General features: G+C 44.8%; 1 protein-coding gene across 1 annotated transcript; it reads right to left on the bottom strand.

Moving 5' to 3' along the window:
- Positions 1 to 5: 5 nt before the first annotated feature.
- Positions 6 to 946, bottom strand: LOC121138108 (unconventional prefoldin RPB5 interactor-like; the record flags this gene model as incomplete). Its single annotated transcript, XM_040740921.1, is given in 2 exon segments — positions 6 to 267; positions 269 to 946. Coding segments are annotated over 2 exon segments (930 nt in total), but the record flags the coding sequence as incomplete, so codon positions are not given.
- Positions 947 to 19,397: the final 18,451 nt, after the last annotated feature.

Raw genomic sequence — 19,397 nt, forward strand, 5'->3', positions numbered from 1 at the left:
TCTTCTTCTTCATCTTCTTCGTTGCTGTAAGAATTTGAACCATTCACTGAACAGTTCAAATGGCGACTGGCTTGACCATTAGGGAGTCCTGCGTTTCTAGCTTGCGTACCACGGCTGCCAGAGGCGAGGGGATCAGTCACCGCAGGCGCCGTGTTCACGCCTGTGCCGTTAGCTCCCTTTTCCTCCTCAGAAGACACTGTGTCTTCCCCATTCGTAATCACAGTATCAGGTTTACTATCAAGTTCACCCAGCAATTCTTCTTGTCTCTAGCTCTTCAAGTCGAGCCCATAATTCCTCATCAGCAAGTAAATCCTTGGGTTTTGCATCATCTTCAAAATCTGCTTCAAAAACATCTGAAGTTTTTGGTTTGGAATGAGGTTTATGAGCAATTCGTTGTTTTCCTTTACATTCAAAGTCACTTTTAATTTCTTCTCTTATGTCAACAATATCACCTGCAGCATCACTCATCTTCTGCAAGTCTTCTGTGAATTCAACTCTGGATTCAAAATTTTTCAACACTTTTTTAAAATCATCTATTGTTTTTCTTACATGTTCTTTCCGGTGCTCAACTAAACCTACAGCCTGTTTTGCCAAGCACTTTGCAAACCAGTTGTCCCCAAGTAAAACAGTGACTTCATTAGTGTGGACAAGTTTTCCTGGCATGAAGGCAAGAGGGCCAAATGGTACCATGACGTCGTAGGACAGCTTGTCAGGCAAGGTTCTCAGTCTCTCCAGTCTCTCTTGAAGAGCGCTATAGTCACTGTCTACTTTCTCCCAATGCTGGATTTTCTCTTGGCAGTTAGTGACCACCTTTTCCTGCTCCTCGCGGAGCCGCGCCACCTCTGGGGCGCGCAGCAGAGCAGCGGTCGAGGCCTCAGGAAGGGACTGGGACTGGGGCTCCGCCTCGGGCTCGGGCTCCTCGGGCGGGGGTTCCATGCCCGGCGCCGCGGCCTCAGCGAGGCTAGCAAGTCCTAAACAAGTGTTTACGGAGGCGGCGTGGCCGGCAGCTGCCCAGCGCCCGCGCGCTCGCCCTCATGCACCGCGCACCGCGCTCCCAGAGGCCGCGCTGGCCTTGGCCGCTGCCCCGGGGGCCGCTGCTCGCGTCCGGGAAGCCCGAGGCCTCATCTCACACGCGCATCCCGCCGCCGTCCCCCGCCGCCGCTGTCCCGGAGCAGCAGGCCCTACGCCAGGAGCGCCAGCCATGCTTTCCATCTTCTGCAGCCGGTACTTGACTTTTTATTTGATAACATGAAGTGTCTAGCTGGGGTATTGCTACCTCTGTTATAGCACCCTATAACAGACTCCATTGAAACTCTCTATACATATATATTTTAGGATCTTCTACAATAGGTTTCCTTGTTCCCTGCCATTTTATCCCCTACCCCATTATTTCCTGTTTTATTATTCTCCTTTTCCCTGGTGTCATTACATCCTCTATCTCCTCTTTTCAAAGAGTTCCTCATCCCTGGTAGTCTCTTACTAGTTGCCCAATGAAACATACAGATTCAAGATTCAAAGCTAATATCCATGGGAGAGAGAACATGGAATGATTTTCATTCTGTTTCTGTTTCTAGTTCTAATCATTTACCTGCAAATTTCATAATTTCATTTTTAGCAGTAAATAATATCCCATTGTGCACATGTAGTACAATTTTTATTAACCGTTCATCAGTTAATGGACATCTTAGACTGACTGTGCACCCTGGCTCCCCTGAATAGAGCAACAATGAACAGGGATGAGCAGATGTCCCTATAGTAGAATAAAGAGTCCTTTCCGTGCATTCCAATGACAGCTATAGCTGACCACAAGCTTGTTGAGGAACTTCTACTCCATTTCCCATAGTGGCTGCAGCAGTTTACACCCTAACTAAACAAGTGTCCCCTTTCCCTGAATCCTCATCAGTGTCTGTCTGCTGCCAGTTGTCTTTTGATCTTTACCATTCAGGCTGGAGGAAGAAGAAATCTCAGTGTAGTTTTGATTTGCAGTTCCCTGTTGGCTAAGGATGGTGAATATTAAAAGAGAAATAGATTTCTCAGCTCTTTTTATTTCACATTTTATGCAATACAGTGAGTTCCACTCCTAGTTTTTTCCAGGGTCTCACCGTGTATCCCTGGCTGGGTTGGAGTACACAGACATCTCTGTAACTCCACCACCAAACACTGGATCTAGAGGCTTGCATCACCATGCCTCTGCTAAGCCGCAGTTTTAAATGGGGTTGTTAGCTTTCTTGATATTTAGTAATTTGAGTCCTGTGTGTTCTGGACACTAACCCTGTGTCAGAAGGGCACTGAGTAAAGACTTTTCCCTCTCTGTCGCTACCTTTGCACTTGGTCGATTGTGATCACTGTACAGAAGCTTTTCAGTTTCACACGGCCCCATTTGTTTATTATTGGTCTTAATACCAGGCCTCCCAGGGTCCTGCTCAGAAAGCCCTTTCCCATGTCTGTAAGTTGAAGTGAATTGTGTACATTCTCTTCCATTTGGTGTAGGGAATTGGCTCTTATGTTGAGATCCCTGATCCATTCTTCAGAGCAGGGATTCTCAAACCTGATCCACTCATTCTTTAGAGCAGTGCTTCTTGAACCGTGGGCCACAACCCCTTGGTGGGAGTCGACCAACCCTTCCACAGGGCTCACATATCAGGTATCCTGTTTATCAGATGTTTATATTACAATTCACATCACTAGCAAAGTTAGAGTAATGAGGTAGCAAGGACAGTTTATGGTGTGGCATACCACAACATGAACAACTGTATCAAACGTCTCAGCCTTAGAAAGCTTGAGGACAATTGCATTAGAGGCTGGAGGACATAGGTATTTTTGTCCACCTAGTAAAATTGTAGTTTTCTTTACACACTCTGAATTCTGTATAAAGGAGCTGCTGTACTCTTGTACATTGCCCTTTTTCAGTACTTGTGCCTTTCAGGCTGGACAAAGTGTTTGCATAGTCCAAAGTCAGAATCAATCATTTAGAACCACAGTGAGTTTTTTTCTTTAACTTTACTTTTACCATAGCACGATGCTGTCCCCAGGGGCAATAGTGAGGGACTTCCACAGGAAGTACACAGAACAGAGAGAACAGAGAGAGGTGATTGTGATTTGCCTAACAGGTTAGTGTTCCACAGCCTTGCCATGAAAGCCCCATTCTACTGTTGGTAGACGGCCTTTTGTTGTGTTGGTCAGAAGTAATATCTAGTTATTTTTCATTTCTGAGAATCTTCATTCAACTTCTCCTCTATTAATGTCAACCAGCCCTCTGAGTGTGTGTCATAGCTTAGAAGGCAGCCTTGCATTAAATTTGCATTAGTTTATCTATCCCTTGATATCCAGGAACTTTCAGAAATACTTGGTAATGTGACAGACATCTTGTAAGAACATCTCAAAGCTGAGCATAGAGGCACTTGCCTTTGATCCCACCACTTGGGAGGGAGGCAGAAGCAGATAGATCTCTGTGAGTTTGAGGCCAGCCTGGTCTGCATAGTGAGGACCACTGTCCACTTCCTGCCCCTGCAATTTGGAAGCAGAACAGCAAGGAGCTTCACTGCTGTCTTGGGTGCCAGGTGCCTCTACCACACACCTTCCGGGTAAAGAATTTCCTGTCCCAGAGAGGGGAAGGCACAGCCTGGGGCAGGGGGCGGGGCCTAGCAGAGGTGTAGGAATATTGCATGTGCTTTGGTGCAGACATGCTGAAATGCAGGTCAGGACAATTGAGGGCAGACATGGTGGCAGGGCCTCCGTACTCCACCTTGCTGTTGCCTTCTGCCATGTCTTTCTGGGATGCTCCCACTCCTGCATCCTACTTGGCTCTTCAGCACCTGCTGCTTTGTCCTCGTGTGTGCGAGGTGTGAACCAGAAAATGCTTTCTGAAGTGCCGGTGAGCAGTAAGGAACATGAGCTCAGTGGGGGCGGGGAGACCAGGATCTGAGGACACAGCAGCCTGGGCTGCTGTCTGAGAGTGCTCTTAGCTGCCTGTTTGTTGCTGCTGAGACCCTGAGGCCCATGTCACTGCTGACACTGGCCAGTGCCACTTTGGTTGCCTGAGTTGGCACCTGTCTCCTGGGGCTACTAGTCATGTGGTCCACCATGGGAACACAACCTGGTGCTGTGTTGTCCTGCTCCAAGCTTTCCCCAAGCTCTGGAAGAAGGAACTCTCATGGTTGGCATCCTACTGGCCTGACAGGGACCTCAGTCTTGAGAAACAGACTGCAACCTGCAGCCCAGCAGGAACAGGAAAACATCTCCATGGGGAGCAGTGGCACCTGTCCCTCTCCTCCCCAGAGCATCTTGGAGCCTTGTGCATGCATCCATTGCTGGGGCTAGGCCCACAGGGATTGGTGGAAACTTTGTTAGTCACAGACCTCAGGGCTGTGGCTTGCATGGATAGGGAGGGGGCGTGTCAGTATGCATGTGCTGCCTGGAGGGGACAGGCTGGGCCTCAGGTAGGGTGATTTTGGATTTTGTTTGCAGTGTTGGTGGTATTTGTCCTTACCAAAAGGAAGGGATTTGTCATAACGGTGAGTTTGTTACATGTCTATAAGATGACTGCAATGCTCTGCAATAATGTATGCAACCAGTACCCTGACTCTCTCCAGGTATCAAAATGATGCCACACTGCCTCCACGTGTAGAATGCTAATCTATTGACTTGAGTAGCTCTGATGTTTCAGTGTGTGTATAGTCATGGGCAGTGCAGTGAATATGTGAGCTTAAGAAATTAGAGGAGAGCCTGGGCATGGTGACACATGCCTGTCATGCATACACTCAAGGGGCTGAGGCAGGAGAATTGTTAGTCAGGGTCGGCCTGGGCTTCATAAAGAGACCCTGTTTGAAAAAATAAATTAGTGGAGAAAATTGACTAAAAATGGAATCAAGTAGGAGGAACATAATATGAAAAAGTACATTTATATTTTAAAACATGAAAAAGCTGATACCAGTACAAATGTGTACACATTCCTATTATTTATAAGTAACTGCATATATATCTGCATTCATGGACAAAAACATCTACTTTGAAAAGTATACTTATCTGTAAATATACCCAGAATGGAGACTTTAATATACATGCCAAAATGTAGTGTTGGGGTTGCTGTAGTATATTTTGGTTTTCTTTTTTCTTTTTGCATGTATTTCCAAAGCTTTATTTTATATCTGTACCATTTTAACTTCTTCCATATAATCCTTTACATTTTCCAAATTTTCTACATCAATGGGTCTTTTATTATGAGAAGTAGCTTCTGATTATAGTCAGTTGATATTTCTGTGCTTCTGAAAACTCCTCTGCCTCAAGGTATTCCCTATGGAAAAAAGCTGATGAGTAGCTTTCTGCTGTGTCCTGTTAACCTCACACTCTCTGTCGTGAAGACATTGCCTCTGACTGTACACACCTCTGAAATTGTCGAACCTGGGACTTGTTTCGTCTTGCTGCTTGTCTTTGTCTCCTCTTTCTGGAGACACCTGTGAAATTGTCTGCTTGCCCTTGTCCCCTGACTGTACACACCTGTGAAATTGTCTGCTTGTCCTTGTCTACTTGCTGTACACACCTGTGAAATTGTCTGTGTGTCCTTGTCCCCTGACTGTACACACCTGTGAAATTGTCTGTGTGTCCTTGTCCCCTGACTGTACACACCTGTGAAATTGTAAGTGTGTCCTTGTCCCCTGACTGTACACACCTGTGAAATTGTAAGTGTGTCCTTGTCCCCTGACTGTACACACCTGAGAAGTTGTCCTCCTTGGCCCTGGTTGTTCCTGCTCATTTGCATTTCCTCTTGAATATGCAGAATGTCTCAATCCTCAGCATCTGGGTTTAGAAATAAAGGAAGATCTGCTTACTGTCCAGGCTCCCTTCCTGCAGCCTTGGAAATGACCTCACCAGGCTGCTGTGCCAAGGGCTGGGAAGTGTGGGTGACATCCTCTTTCATCCTCTGTGTCCTTGCCATTGTGTTCTTTATCCTTCGTCAGCTTACTAGAACAACAAGGAGGAAGTTTGGTGTGTAATACAAATTACAGCTCTCTAATGTGCTTTGATGTGAGTTTTTGGTGTGTGTTTGTGTGTGTTTCTGTCCTGTGTCTCTCTGCCTACCCACCTCTGCCTCCCTTCTCAAGTGCTAAGAATAAAGGCATGTAGTACCATTCCCAGCAATACTGGTTGTATTTTGACTTAAATTTCTCTGTTGCCCCAGTTGTCCAGAATCTTGCTAAATAGACCACGCTGGCCTGAAACTCACAGGGATAGAGTGCTGGCATTGAAAGTGTGCACCTTCACTCTTGGCTTGTTTCTGGGTTTTGTTTTGGATTTGTTGTTGTTTTGAAACTCTGTCTCAGTATGTAGCACTTACTGTGTAGCCCAGAACTCATATTGTAGCCCAGGCTATCTTCTAACTTACCTGCTTTGCTAAGTTTTTATAAACTGTATTGGCTATATTATCTCCACAATCATGTCTACTTCTCTAAAACAAAACATCAACAACAGAAAATCAAAAGTATAATTCTCTGAAGAGTCAAAGGCTTGTACTCAGTGCCACTCAGTGGCCTGGCCATCATTCTGCTCCAGTGGAAATCTGTTTTACTTGGGTTCCATAGGAACCAGTGTTTGTGCTGATCCTGCAAACCATTCCTGTCTGAAACTAGTTCCCTCACCTCACACACCAGTCATCTCATATCCCTCTGCCTAGGCTGCTTTTAGGTTTTGAAACATTACTGAACTGGGAGGAGCTGAGATCTCTCTAATCTCAGTAGGCTGTGGTTTACTAGTGACTAGCACTTGCCATTCAAATGTCTGTCCAAATACATGGAAAGAGAAAACCATGTTTTTCTTGTTTACACATGAAAGAATTTGGTCAAAATTGTGTTATTACAGGAGGGAGCTGGCCCAGTACAGGAGCCCAGGTATCCTTTGACAAGAATATGGAGATCAAGGGGACAACTTATAAGAGTTTGTTCTCTGCTTCTACCATGTCAGTGTCAAGCTTGGGGGCAAGCACTTTTTTCCCACTGAGCCAACTTGCAGGCCCTGAGATTTTGTTTAGAGTTTTACCAAACACCAAAAAATAACTGATCTATACTGGACTTTTCCATGAAGTCATTCTGTGATACTGCGTCTAAGAATGCCCCTTCCTTCCTAAGTACAATTGGGTTTCACCATAAAGATCTGGATGACCATGAGCTGTGGCAATAACCTATAATATTGACAGGTCTATGGGACCCAACTGGCAAATAGTTCAAAACAGGTTTTTATTTGCTGCGATGAGGTATCTACTGGTCTATATTGGTGAGGTGTCGTCTCTCCCATGATGTTATTGGATGAGCACATTTGAACTATTATATGTGTGCTTATTCCACAGTGTTAGGTTTCCATGTAACTTCTTCAAGAGGCCTTTAGTGTTAGTTACCCCTCCACAATTCCCCTCTTCACCCTACTTTCCACTCCTACACCATTTACCTTCTTGCCCTATCATTTCCTATGTTCTCTTTATACCACCACTGTTCTGTCTCCCTGATCTTAAAGCATCCTCTACTCCCATGATGCTTTACTAATTTCCTGACCTCTATGGGTATTGCAATTTCAGCACACATATGTAATAACTTAAACACAGAATCCATATATTAGAGTATTCAGTTCTTGTCTTTCTGGGTCTAGGTGACCTCTATCAAAATGGTTCCAGATGCATTCATTAATTGCAGATTTTGTAATTTTATTTTTCTTAGTAGAAAAATATAATTAATGATAACTCACTATAAAAATGAAACACTTTACTGGGTGTTGAACATCTAGATTGTGTCTATTTCCTGGCTACTGTGAATAAAGCTTCAGTGAGCACAGATGATCAAATATCTACATAGTTGTTATAGAATTCTTTGGACTTGTAAAGAGATGCATAGTATATAGCTGCATTGGGTGGAAGATCTCTCTTCCATAGTGGCACTCACACCAGCAGTGTCCATCCAGCTTTCCCATATCCAAACCAACACCTGTTGTCATTTCTTCTTTTGGTCTTAGCTACTCAGACTAGGGAAAGGAGAAATTTCAGATAAATTTTAATTTTCATTTCCTTTATTGCCAAGGATGTTGAACATTTAAAATAAACATTACTCTGTTATTATATTTCATCAAGTGAGAATTCTAATGAGTTCCAAACACCACCTTTTAATTGGGTTCCTTTCTTGACATTTACATTTTTTGAGTTCTTTTCATATTTTCGTAATCAATCCCAGTTAACTGTGTAGCTTGTATTTTTTCCCATTCGAGGGTTTCATTTTCTCTTGTATTAGGATGTACTTTGTGGTACAGGAGCTTTTTTATTATTATTATTTTAATTTTAAATAGCTTGTTTTACATGTCAATTCCAGTTCCCTCTCCCTCCCCTCCTCTTGCCCCCTCACCATTCCCCGCAGCCTCCCACCCTATCGCCATTTCCTTCCACAGAGGGGATATCTAGAGTTTGTCATTTCACTCAGGGTAGAGTCCAGGCACTTCCCTAAGAGTCCAGGCTGAGAGAGCATCCATCTTTGTGTTATGGACACACTATGTCTGTTTGTATGCCAGGGATAAACACTGATCCACTGCCCAGGTCCCCATAGGTTGCCCAGGTTTCCTCAGTGACGCTCACATTCGGGGGTCTGGATCAGTCCCATGCTGGCCTCCCAGCTGTCAGTATGGGGTCGAAGAGCTCTTCCCTGTTCAGATCAGTTGTCTCTGCTGGTTTTATCCAGCCCATTCTTTGCCAATTTGCTCACCGCTCCTTTCTCTCTGTCACTGGGTTCCTTGGGTTCACTTCAGTGTTTAACTGTGGGTGTTTGCCTCTGCTTCCATCAGTCACTGGATGAAGGCTCCAGGATGGTTATAAACATCAAGCTTATTATCAGGAATGGGCATTCGAGGTGGTCTCTTAGCTTGCCAATTGGTGTCATCCCTTTAGATCACTAGAGGTCACACTGCTGCCAGATCTGTCTTCTAACCTATGATTCCCTCTTCCCCCTATTCTACCCCACACTCAATCTTCCTGTTCCCCCATAACCTACTCTCTCTTCCTCTTCTCCCCCTCTCTTCTTTCCAGAGCCCCCATCCCCCTCCATGTTCTCAATCTGTTCAGAAGATATTGCCTCGTTCCAATTCTCTTGGGTACCATGCATATCTCTTAGGTTCTTTCATGTTTCCCAGACTGCCAGTGGAAGTGCAGACTCGGTCTATCCTGATCCATTTCTAAAATCAATATATGAGTGAGTACAGACCATGTTTGTCTTTTTGTGACTGGGTTACCTCACTCAGGATGGTTGCTTTGATACAGGAGCTTTTAAGTTTTGTGAGATCACATTTATCAGTTGTAGGTCTTGAAGTGTGTTTTATCAGAGTATTGGTAGAGTGCCCTTTTCTAGTCCTGTAATTTGAAGCATATCCCCTATTTTCTCCTCTCACTGATCGGGGTATCAGTTATTATGTCCATGCCCTTGATCTCTTTGAAGTTGAGTTCTGTGCAAGGTGTGAGATAAGTATCTAATTTCATTCTGCAGACAACTGGTCAAGCAACATTTGTGAAGATGCTGTCTTTTCCCCAGTATATAGTTTTGGCCTGTTTTCCAAAATCAGGTGTCTATGTGAGTATGGGCTTCTATATATCAGTGTCCAGTTCTATTCTATTGATCGTTGAGTGTGCTTTAATGCCAGTGCCATGCTGTCTTTGTTACTAGTGCACTGTAACAAAACCTCCAGCAGTGTTTTCATATTTCAGGATGCTTTGGTATATTTTGAATTTTGTTCTTACGTATTAATTTTAAGGCACCTTTTTTAATTTCTTGTTGCTCAATACGGTGTGGGTCCTCCAGAGTGGAGCTGGGGAGCGAACTTATCCTGTTCAGCTGTTGGCAAGTCATCTTCTTTATTAAACCAATAACAATGACATGTTCACAGTGTCAAGGATTATGCTACACACTCCTGTGAATTGGGCCTTGGCTCATTGGTTATCTCCCATGATCTCCACTTGCCTAACAAATTTTCAGCCCAAGAATCCAAGGCTTGTTGAAGTATGATTTCTCCTGAGCCTGAAAATGCCACCAAGTTGAATTTCAGGTGTTTCTGTGCAGACAGTAGTCACATTTGCAAACCTCCTGAACATGGAAAATCTGAGTGAGTTTTTTGGACTGAGTGCATTTCTCCACTTCTGGGTTCTATTCAGAGTGTCCATAATTCCAAATGTATAAGCTGGCCATCTGATATAGACCAACCCCTCAGCTAATGGTAAAGATTCAGCTTCTTGCTCCATGTGACCAACACCCACGATGACAGTAACTGGAGCCTTAATTACTTATCCAGAAAATTGTCTACTAATTAAACTGAAAATAGCTGTATAGTCAACGTAAACTTCGAGTCAAAAAAATGTAAACTACAATTGACATTTGCAGTTTGGATTTTGTAATTACATGCATTAAAATAACCACAGGACACTGATGAAATAGATGCTTCCTTAAATTCAATGTTTCTGCATAGGAATTTGCTTTTGGTCTCTCCCTGAGCCTTGACCTAAAACATAGATTTCCTCTGTTACTCTAATTTTTAAATTGCACAATTATCACAGCATATACAGCCTTCCCATTTTGTTTTTTCATTTACCAGTTTTAGCAAAGTTTTGAGGCCTCCCCTGCAATGATGCATATGTACTAAACAGTTTGTTTCTTTTTTCAACAGTGATTATCTACAGTTTACTCATCTATTTGACAATGAAGGAATAACTATTTACTGTTCAGGACTATGTCAAAGTAGGACTCTGATGTTAGACCAGGAGAATGTGTCTTCCTCTGCCTCTGCTCTGTGCCCATTGCCATTTAGTATGGCCAATGGGGAACACAAGCAGGAGCTAGAGAGAGGGAAGAGAGAGAGAGATTTTATAATTTGTTCCCATAGCTCCTTAAAAGATGGGTCACAGCAAACCAGCATGTCCCTCATCCAATGTTCCTAACTCATATCATGCATGCCTCTCTGCAAAAATTTCTGCCTTTGTCATCCTGTCAATTCCCTTCCATCCTCCCTTCCTCAACATTGCCTAAAGGAAACACCTGTCTTTGGGATCTTTTTGATGTTTGCTTGTTTTTGTTTTGTATTTCAAGAGAGGGTGTCTCTGTGTAACAGTCCTGACTGTCCTGGAACTCAATTTGTAGATCAGGCTAGCCTCAAACTCACTGAGATCTACCTGCCTCTGTCTCCCAAGGGTTGGGACTAAAGGTGTGAGCCACCACTGCCTGACTTGTTTTGGGGGTCTTCAAGAGACATTCACAGCTCATCTACAGGTAATTTCTGGTTCAATAAATAGGCTACCTGGCCTCATTTCTTTACACTCCATAGGCATCTTGTCACTGCTTGGGGAACAATGCTATTGCCACCATATATGACTGGCTTCTTTCCTGACAGAATCCCCACAGAAGCAGAAGCCTCTGTGATGTGGATGTCTCCCCTACAGTTCACATGTCAGATTTTAATAACCAGTCTCAGATGACGGTGTGTTTTGGAGGTCAGACCCAAGTAGGAATCAGAAAAGTCATATAGATGGGACCCCAATGATGGCTTTAATGTCTTTGTGAGGAGAGGAAGGGACGGAAACTACCAGGCTTGGTCTGTCTCTCAGTGTGGTATATTCAGAGGGGATGTGACGCAAGATGCTCACTGCTATACCCAGTCCACAGGACTCCCAAAAAGACCACTAAGGAGCTGGCTCACCAATGCAAAAGCACAGGGTTTCCTTTTTGTCAGGGTTTCCTTTAATGGGATACAAGCCGCAGCTCGGAACATGTCCAGCAAACTGACAAAACAGCTATGGAGAAGACCCCAACTCTCTATTGCACCAAGCTTATAAAGGCAAAAAGAAAAGAAAAAACATGCAATTGGCCAAGGTAAAACATGGTTAAACAGTGCTTTGGGTTTTAATTTGGTTAGTCGTTTGTCTTGGATGAAGACTGAGGAATTTATCTCAACATATCTCCCAGTGCTCTTGCAGTCAGGCAGTTAGAAATATCTGCTCTTATAAGAACGAAGAGCTAACATTTGGGCATTGGCATGTGGGGGTGAATTCCTTTCTCCAAGAACTGGGTGTTGGGGCATGAGCCATTTTTCATGCACACAGGACAAGTCCGGGGTTCCTCCAGCCATCCTTTATACTGAGCAGGCAGCAGTTCTGGCCTTTCACTCACCAGGGACAGACCCCATCCTTGGTCTTCCCAGCCTATAGCATCATGTGCTTATACACTTTTACCTTTCATAGTTTCCAGGTGGTGAAATAGACAGCAACAGTAAACACGCTCATGGATGGTTTACTTAAATAGATTTATTTCATTTTTTTATGTGTGCCCATCTGAGATCATGACATTGGTGTCATCCACATTTAGGGAGGATGGTTCCCTCTTCTTCTCTGGAAACTTTCTTAGAGATACACTTAGAATTTGTCTCATTAACACTGAAACAGGTTAATTTGTTTCCTTATTATTTTATTTTTTATTTAATTATATGTGTGTGGGAGCCCACATGAGTGCAGGTTCCCACTGAGGCCAGAGGGAAAGGAGATCCTCAGGAGCTAGAATTCCAAGCAGTTCTGAGCCTCCCCACGTGGGTGCTGGGAACCAAACTCAGGTCTTCGAAAGAGCAGCATGCTACATTCTTAATCACTGAGCCATCTCTCCAGACCCCAAAACCTTATTGATGGTCAGGGCATGTGTAGACCCACACCACCACACAGCTGTGGAGATCCAAGGGTACCTAGCAGAGTCAGTTCTTCCCCATTTGTGCTGTCCAAGTCTTGGATGTGTGTTCTTTCACAGGAATGTTGTCAACCTACCAGACTTCACACCCTCAGAGAAAAGTGACTGTCCCCTCTCCCTTGAAAGCTAACCCAACCTATTCCATCTTACTGACACCTGTAGCCTCTGTGGGAACTCTAACTGAAATACAAATATCTACATATTCAAAGGCAACATTCACAACAGATATAAAGCATGTGATCTTTGTTTTTCTGAGTCCAGATGACCTCACTCCAAATGATTGTTACAGCTCTATTTATTTCCCTGCATTTTTTATTTTTATTTTGAGACATTGTCTTGAGTGCCAAAAGCTGATCTACCACACTATGTACCCACCATGACTTTGAACTTCTGAACCTCCTGCTTCCACCTCCTAAGTGTGCCACCAAAACCAATTCATGCAGTGCTGAAGACAGAACCCAGGGTGTCACACATATTGGCAAGCACTCTGCCAAGTGATCAACACCCCCAGGACCCTAGATTGCATTTTATTATTACTATAATATGAGGAGTGGGTATTCATGTCTGTGTGTGTATGGGTGTGGGTGTGCATTTGTTTGTGCAGGTATAGGTTCACATGTGCACACATGCAAGGGAAAGGCAGAAGTTGGTATTTGGTGTCTCCTTCTGTTTTTGAAGCGGAATCTCTTGCTATACCTGAATCTCACTCTTTTGACTTGGATGCTGGCCTTCAAACCAGGGATCTGTGTTTGTCTGTCTCCTCTGCTAAGCACCAGCGTTACAGATGTATACCTGATGTCCAGCATTTGTGTGGATGTTGTGGTTCCAAATTCGGGTCTGTATTCTTGTGCAGAAGGTACTTTAAAGACTGAGCCCTTGACTCGCATCCCAGTATGCCTTCCAGTGACTGGGGACAGCCACAGAACTTCTCATCCTGGCGGGAGCCAAGCACCCCAGATCCCAGGACTTCTCTTCCACCAAGGAGACCAGGGGACCAGCTGGCCTGGAGGGACCAGGTAAAATAGGCCCTGCATCTGGGCTTGCATTCCAGTGCCTGGGGATTGCCTGGGAATTTGCACAGAGCTTCCCATGCCTGGGTGGGGGGGCAAGCACCCCAGATACCAGGTCTTCTCTTCCACCAACGAGACCAGGAAACCAGGAACCCAAGTAAACAAAGCCCCCGCATCCCGACATTCCTCCCAGTGACTGGCGATGGACACAGAGCTTCCCATCTTGGCAGGAGAGAAGCACCCCAGATCCCTGGTCTTCGCTTCCACCAACGAGACCAGGGGACCAGCTGTTGCTGAGTGTTTTTTTGTATTGTCTCTTTCCCATCTCTTCATTAAGTGGGTGCAGAAAGAGCCCCTTAGGGAATCAGAGTTCCCTTTTGCTGGGTGTTAGCAAGTCCAATACTCTGGTAGTTCTTTTGTTACTCATCTAAGTTTTGGTCCCATGCGTGGAGAAGAAGACCAGGAATCTGGGGTGCTTAGCCTCCCACCTGGTCCGCTGGTCTCATTGGTGGAAGAGAAGACCTGTGATCTGGGGTGCTTGGCTCCTGCTAGAATGGGAAGCTCTGTGGAAGTTTCCAGGCAATCCCCATGCACTGGAATGCAGGCCCGGATGCAGGGCCTGTTTTACCTGGTCCAGCCTGAACAGCTGGTCCCCAGGTCTCCCTGGATCTGCTGGTTTTCTGGTCTTGTTGGTGGGAGAGAAGACTTGGAATCTCCACTGTGCCCACTTTAAAGTTTCTCATATGTATAAAGCCGTGGAAGGTTTGCTTTCCCAGACTCAGAGATCATCATTTCTCTGACCTTTGCTTTTGTTTCCCACATTTCATGAAAAATCTAGAACCTCCCTGGGGACTTCACTCTGCAGTACCAGTCTGACCAAGGACCTGCCCCCAAAGAACTACAGTCTCGTGGTAGAGTCAAGTCCAAGGTCACAATGCCCTAAAGGTCAGTGCTTTAGCTTGCTCTCAATGCCACCCTGCCACCACTGTCTCCCCAATCTCATTTATTCGGCCCCAATCCTTTGTCCTGTCTCTGAGACAGTGTGCCACTATGTCCAGCTCTCTGACTCTTTTCACTTCTCTTTCCTCTGTAAATGAAACTTCATCACCAGTCTCCTCCCCTTAAAAGTCCTCCTCAACTCCACTTTCAAGGTAAAACAGTTATCAGCTTGTTTCCTTTGAGCCCGAGCCCAGTGCCCTGCTGGGATCTGTCTTCTCTGCCACCAGAGGGCACTGTACAGACAAGCCAGAAGTGAGACTCCTGCTTCTGTAAACTTGTTTGTTTCTGCCTGGTGTTTCTGAGACCCCGGATACCCATCACCTCAGAGAATTTTAGGACTGACAAAGCCTAGTCTGCTTCCCACAGGTTCAGAGGCCACCCAGCTAAATTTCCGGGACTCAGAAGTACCTGTCCTACCTTTCTTTCCATGCTGGCTCTGCCTGCCCCTCCCTGGCAGTACCATGTTGTGACCAACTTCCCAGAAAGGCTGCTAGAATCCTAGCTGACTGCCACTATGTTTAGCACAGTCTGCTTTCTGGCTAACACTTGACTTACACTTCAGTGAGTGGTTTCTGACACCTCAGTGACTGGTTTTCTGTTTATTGCCTTGGTCTTATGACACCTCACAAGCTTTCCCTTACAGACCATGGCCTTCAGCCACATGCTTTCAACTCTCATCTTTCTGAGGGGCTCTGTTCTAAATTCATCCCTGCTTCCTTTGCGTGGCTGCTGCTGATCTCCTGCTACTGATTCCTCCCTCTTTAAAGACTCACCTGTTTCCTACCGCCTGTCCCCTCTCTGATAGAAGGAGTTTTCCCATAGGTTTTTCACCTCCCATCTCTGGCAACCAGATGAAACGTCTCAAAGGGCCCACGCAGCCAGCTCATACCATGTGCCCACTTATTTTGTTGTTATTTCTAGACCTGTACTCAGATCTCAAATTGTTCACCTCTTGGGGAAGTCCTGCATCAATAAAGCACTGCTGGCCAATAGGAATCTAGATAGTTGGGACTAGGATTCCAGGAGGACTCTGGGAAGGAGAAACACAGGGAGTCAAGATGTAACGCCATGGGGTAGGAAGCCCAGAACTATTCTCCGGTAAGAGAAATACTTAGATTAACAATTATGGGGTAATTACTTAAGTCAGAGCTAGCCAGTAAGAAACAAGCAAGGCCAACAGCTTCATAATTAATATAGCCTCCTGTGTGTTTATTTGGGACTGATGCGGCTCTAGAACCAGGCTAGCGGGAAGGCTTCTCTCAAGGAAAATGCTTTTCTTTACAAATGGCGATGAGGAAGGAAAGGTTTCCCTTTACATTCACCCAAATCAACCAGACATTCTGGTGATCTGAAAAGGTATGGCCCCCATAAACTCACGTGACTGGCTGTATTGGGAGGTATGGCCTTGTTGGAAGAAGAGTGTCAATGTGGGGGTGGAGTTTGACTTCTGACATGCATTAGCCCAGGCTCAGTGGCACACAGTGCTTTTCATGCTACTTGCAGATCAAGATACCGAACTCTCAGCTCCTTCTCCAGCATTGTATCTGCCTGTCTACAGTCATGCTCTCCACAGTGATGATAATGGACTGAACCCCTGAAACTGTAAGCAGATCCCTTTATAATAGGTGTCATGTTTGCCTTTATAATAGGTGTCATGGTTATGTTGTCTCTTCCCAGCAATGGAAACCCTAACTAATAAAGTCAAGTCATTCCTCTTCTTGGTTCTCAGGCCATACCCCTCAGCTACCACTTCATTTAGTCTTTGGGAAGCTAAAACCCAGAGTCGTGGCAATTGGTGCACTGGTCTCTCCACCCCTCATTCCTGATCAGTGTATAACCACCTGCACTGTGAGGTCTCAGAGGCCTTAGGTCTGTGATTTCAGGTTCATGTTCTGTTCAAACAAAATCGTCAGCATTTATTACCAATATAACATAAATCCTCATAAATGACAATCTAGTTACATTACTCAAGTAACGCCATCATTTGTTATAATTTATATTAATATTTGACTTTCTCCTACCATCGGTCTTAAAAAATAATTTTTCAAAGTGTGTGTGTGTGTGTGTGTGTGTGTGTGTGTGTGTGTGTGGTGACACATACCTTTAATTCCAACACTCAGAAGGCTGAGGCAGGTATATCTTTTAAGGTGAAGGTCAGCCTGGTCTACCTGGTCTAGCCAGTTCCAGGCTAGCTAGGGTTACAAAGTAAGAACCTGTTTCCAAAAAAATAGAGGAAGAAAGAAGGAAAGAGAGAGAGAGAAAGAAAGAAGAAAGAAAGGAAGGAGGGAAGGAAGGACGGAAGGGAGGAAGGAAGGAAAGAAGATATACTGGGGAAATAGGTAAATTGAGCTCAATTCAGAGACAGGCAATTTTATTTAAAACTAGTTTGACTCTCCAATGTTTATTACATATGTCAACAAAACAATGTTATTGTTCTAGGTCCTAACTCAGTAATTTCTAGATGGCCTCAGAAAAGTGTGACCAATACTGAGCTCCAGTTCATAACATTAACTTCCCTCAGTGGCAATAGGTTGGGAGGCTGGGGGGGGATGATGGGGGGTGTGCAGGAGGAGGGGAGGGAAAGGGAACTGGGAATGACAGGTGAAACAAGCTATTTAAAATTAAAATAAAAAAGAATATATATATTAAAAAACATTACCTTCCCTCAGGTAGCAAATCATCTGCTCCCAACAGATCTGCCACAGTAGGAACCAAGTCCCTGATGCAGTAACTGCAAACACCATATCCACACTGAAAACCACACTGGAGTGAGCACTCCCATGCTGCTTCCAGTGAATGATGACCAACTTCTCCCAGGAGCCGACTGTGGTTGACTGAGGTTACAGAGGCACAAGAGCCTAGTGCCAAGGCAGAGATGGCAGCAACAGCAGCTGTAGCAGCATGACAGGTTCTGGTCAGGCACGGTTTCGGGGATCCCTTTCCTTCTGTGGCAAAGCCATCTGAAGGTTCTAGAGCAGGATTCCACTTGGTCAAAAATGATACACTGTCCTGACAGGTCTCCCCTAGGACTGCTGTTACCATAGGAACCTGACACACTTCTCAAGCAGGCCTTGTATCAGCACTCTGAAATCCCACAGAAAGAAACAAGCAAATTCAGTTGTCCTAGTTCACTCTTTTTTATTTTAGAAACACTCTTATTTTACATATCAATACCCCCACTACCTCTCCCTCCCATTCTTCCAAGACCCCCTCCAATCCCCTAACTCACCCCTACCCACTACCCAGGAATAGTGACCCCCCCAGGTGGGACCATCATAGTCCTTCACATTATTTGGAGGAGGGCCTAGGCACTCTTTCGTGTTATATTGGTTTCAATAGTATCCCTCCACAGGGAATGAGCTCCCAATGTCCATTTGGGCCCTAGGGATAAACACTGGTACCACTGTTAGAAGTCCCATAGACTGCCCAGGCCTCCTAGCTGATTCCCACAATCAGGGAGAGCTTAGTTGGGTCCAATGCTGTTTCCCCAGCTTTATGATTAGGGTCTCCGTGCTCTCACTAGGTCAGGTCAACTGTTTACGTGGGTTTCTCCAGCAGTTTTGGCTCCTTTGCTCAACCCTCCTGCCTCTCTGCAACTGGATTCTATGAGTAAAGCAGTGTCTGCTTCTGCTTTAATCAGCTACTGGATGAAGTCTCTAGGAATGGCAACCAAGGCAGTCATCAATCTCATTATAGTGGAAGGGCATCAAAGGCACTCTCTTCACCACTGCCGAGCTTCTTAGTAGGGGTCATCCCTGTGTAACCCGAACACTTCCCCATTGCCAGATCTCTCTCCAAACCTATACTGACCCCCTCTAATAAGGCATCTCCTTTCTTGCCCTCCTCTATTCCTCCCTTGTCTCAGTCCTCCTGATATATCCTGTTCTCCTTCCTCCTCCCCTCCTCCCCTCCTCCCTGTCCACCTCACTCCATCCCCCATGTTCCCAATTTGTTAAGCGGTTCTTGTCCCCCTCCCTTCAGGAACCATGCATTCTTCTCTTGGGGTCCTGTCCTAGTTCATTCTTAATAGCAAAACAAAAACTCTACAGACTTAAGAGGATTCAAAACACTGTGACCAGAGACACAGGCTGAAATCAGCAGAGTGGGCTGGGGACATGATCACTCAGGGAACTGCAATGTTGCCAGGCAAAGATGAGGACTTGGGTTCAATACCCAGTGTTGGAAAAAAAAGAATGGGTTAGCAGAATGAACAAGTGATCTGGAATAGGAGGAGATATATGAAAATCCTAACTGGTAGGAGGTATCTAGATATTTAAATGACAGAATTCTACAACTAAATGAGCAACCTAGTACTAAAATGTGCAGTAGGCTTAATTATTTCTCAAAGGATGATATCAAAGCTGGTTAAGCATCAATGTTCATTCAGTATCACTAGTTGCTAGAAAAATGCAAAACAGTTGGGTAGCTCTAATGTAAAATTCCAGAGTTCTCAAATTTAAAATATTCTGAAACCTGGAATACTTATATTCCCAGGTATATTAGCTATGGGATCCTTAACCTATGCTCTTCTCATCCTACTTTGATGAGACATCTGGTATGCTCAAAGTCAACAGAAATTAGAATGACGGTTACAAGGGGATGGGAATGAGGCCTGGTTAACAACTACTGCACATCAATTCAGAAGAAAAGA

This window comes from Mesocricetus auratus, unplaced genomic scaffold, assembly GCF_017639785.1.
Source record: "Mesocricetus auratus isolate SY011 unplaced genomic scaffold, BCM_Maur_2.0 contig_9253_pilon_obj, whole genome shotgun sequence".
In the NCBI taxonomy this organism is placed as follows: domain Eukaryota; kingdom Metazoa; phylum Chordata; class Mammalia; order Rodentia; family Cricetidae; genus Mesocricetus; species Mesocricetus auratus.